This window comes from Anarrhichthys ocellatus, unplaced genomic scaffold (assembly GCF_004355925.1).
Source record: "Anarrhichthys ocellatus isolate YVR2014 unplaced genomic scaffold, GSC_Weel_1.0 scaffold58, whole genome shotgun sequence".
Taxonomy (NCBI): Eukaryota; Metazoa; Chordata; class Actinopteri; order Perciformes; family Anarhichadidae; genus Anarrhichthys; species Anarrhichthys ocellatus.
This window is the reverse complement of record NW_022280088.1, coordinates 611,071-613,242: the sequence shown is the minus strand read 5'-3', so window position 1 is coordinate 613,242 and position 2,172 is coordinate 611,071. Positions and strand designations below refer to the sequence as shown.

General features: G+C 37.4%; 1 protein-coding gene across 2 annotated transcripts in view; it reads right to left on the bottom strand.

Annotated features, from left to right (window-relative positions):
* The window catches only part of ndst3 (N-deacetylase/N-sulfotransferase (heparan glucosaminyl) 3), a 41,710-nt gene that overhangs the window by 28,326 nt on the left and 11,212 nt on the right, over positions 1 to 2,172 (bottom strand). For both annotated transcript variants that reach the window (XM_031871389.1, XM_031871390.1), the window contains exon 3: positions 1,479 to 1,566. In XM_031871389.1, coding sequence (XP_031727249.1) covers positions 1,479 to 1,566 — 88 coding nt within the window. The remainder of the gene's footprint in view (positions 1 to 1,478; positions 1,567 to 2,172) is intronic.

Below are 2,172 nucleotides of genomic sequence, written 5' to 3'. Positions count from 1 at the left end.
CACACACACACACACACACACACACACACACACACACACACACACACACGGACAAAAGGACAATAATAAAATGTATAAATGCATGTTTCATTAAAAATAGTTGCTATATACAAATTGTCGCTGAGTTGTTTTAAGGTTGTGTTGCTAAATAAGGTGTCAGTCTGATACCATGGTGATAAAAAAATCATGCCATGGCAATAATAGACGCTATAGCAACATGTTCTATTTGGCATCAGATTTGTTCTAATTATAATTATGTTCAGTCCCACCTCTATTTTTTCGTTTCGTTACTCCTTTGTTCTCTTGCTGCAGATTTAGACACTTAACTAGAAAATCAATAAAATCTGTCCTTGGAAACAAAACAGAGCTGAGAATGCACAGCAGTATGTCAGCACATCACATATATGATATGAAACGTTTTAAAGATTAATAGGATAATATAGCACTTATACGCACTACAAGCTCTGGCAACCGTGTGGGATTGATTACTCCATCTGTACTGCAAGTTCATCCGTTATTTAGTACATTTTATTTGGTAGTTCATCTACTGATGACTTTAGGTGTAACAGTCTTTATGGAGTTTACTGAAACTTTTACTGTAAATAGAAACATCAGATTTACTGAGAACACGGAACTAAATTAAATCATTTCTGCCTTTGCTTTCATCTTACCAAAACAATTATTTTACACCAATACACAACCTTACGAATAAAGTCTTTCTTATTTATCTAATATCAAGGTTTGCAGATGCATTCCTACAGTGTAGTATACATCTAGATGTACAACAGAAATCAACATAAAAAGCTGGTTCTGTGAAAAATGTATATTTTATCAACATTTTGTACGGCATGGTATAACTTGTCATGGTTCAAATAAATGCGGCAATGATTTTCACTTTCTGTTAGAACAATCATAACTGCAACTTATAGAACCAGACTAACACTGAGCATCTACATGATGTGTCATGATGTAATAGATCATGTTGTATCATGTTAATTGATTGGAATGACCATTGTGTGTTCAGTTCATGGATTGTGCTTAGTGCCATCAAATAAAAACCTTATACTTCATCAATAAACCAAACATGGTAAGCCCCACAATATCTGATCATGTCCTTTGAAAAAAAAGATAGTTTACAGTAGTGTCAAAAGTCAAAAAAGGGAAATAAAGTGAAATTAAAAACGAAAACAGCTTTTTACATAAAACTACTGTGTGTGCTCTTCTTAGTTTGAGACGTATGGATAGCTCTTAACTAAGGCAAACAATTTAACCACTCATTTTGACAAGTAAAATATAGAGCGTCCACATAAAATCCCACTCAAATTAATCAAGTAATCTACGAATCATTGACGCAAAACATCAGCCTATAAAAAACAGCTTTGTGTAAAGACATTTTATAGTCATTATATTTATATTTGTTAAAACTAGTAAGCCTGGCACTGGTGTGTTTGTTTATAAAGCATACAAACAGAACTCACCTGTGTGGTAGAACTTCCCTGAGAAGCCCAGGTTGAAGGTGAAGTTGGAGATTTGAGAACGCAGCTGTTTCTGAGTATCAAGGAGAGCCTGTAGACAGACAGACAGAGATACACAGATAGAGAAATAGATAGATACATTAAATTGATATTAATGACAGAATCACATTTAACCCCACAGACTCCAGTAGTTCAGGTTCAGGTGGCAGTCACTAACATACAGTGTATTTTTTTGTGTTCTGTTTTCTATGTGTACTTAGTGGTCCAGTGGCCGTGCCTGTCCTTAAAGTTACCTAAGTCCCTGGTTTCAATACTTGAATCAGGAATTTCTCCACTTATTTAATGACTTCATTAGTTTACTGGCCTTTAAACAAAGACTCTGTAATGAGTGTTAACTAAAGAGAGTTGCACATTCACACACAGTCACACACACCGACAGTAATGCGAGTTAATGAAGGTCAGTGCATTAGTAGCCTCTGGAGGGTGGACTAATAACCCGCGCACACACTCCTCCCCTCACATCATTCTCTCCATCCATCCCTAACACTACCAAGTGGAATCATGCCCCCCCTTCTCTCTCTCTCACACTCCTCTGCTGCTGCCTCTTTTTCTGATTCTCCCTCTATTCTTCCATCTCTCCGCTTCTGAGAACCTGCAGTCGCCTCTGACCCCCCCCCCCCCCCCCCCCCCCCCCCCC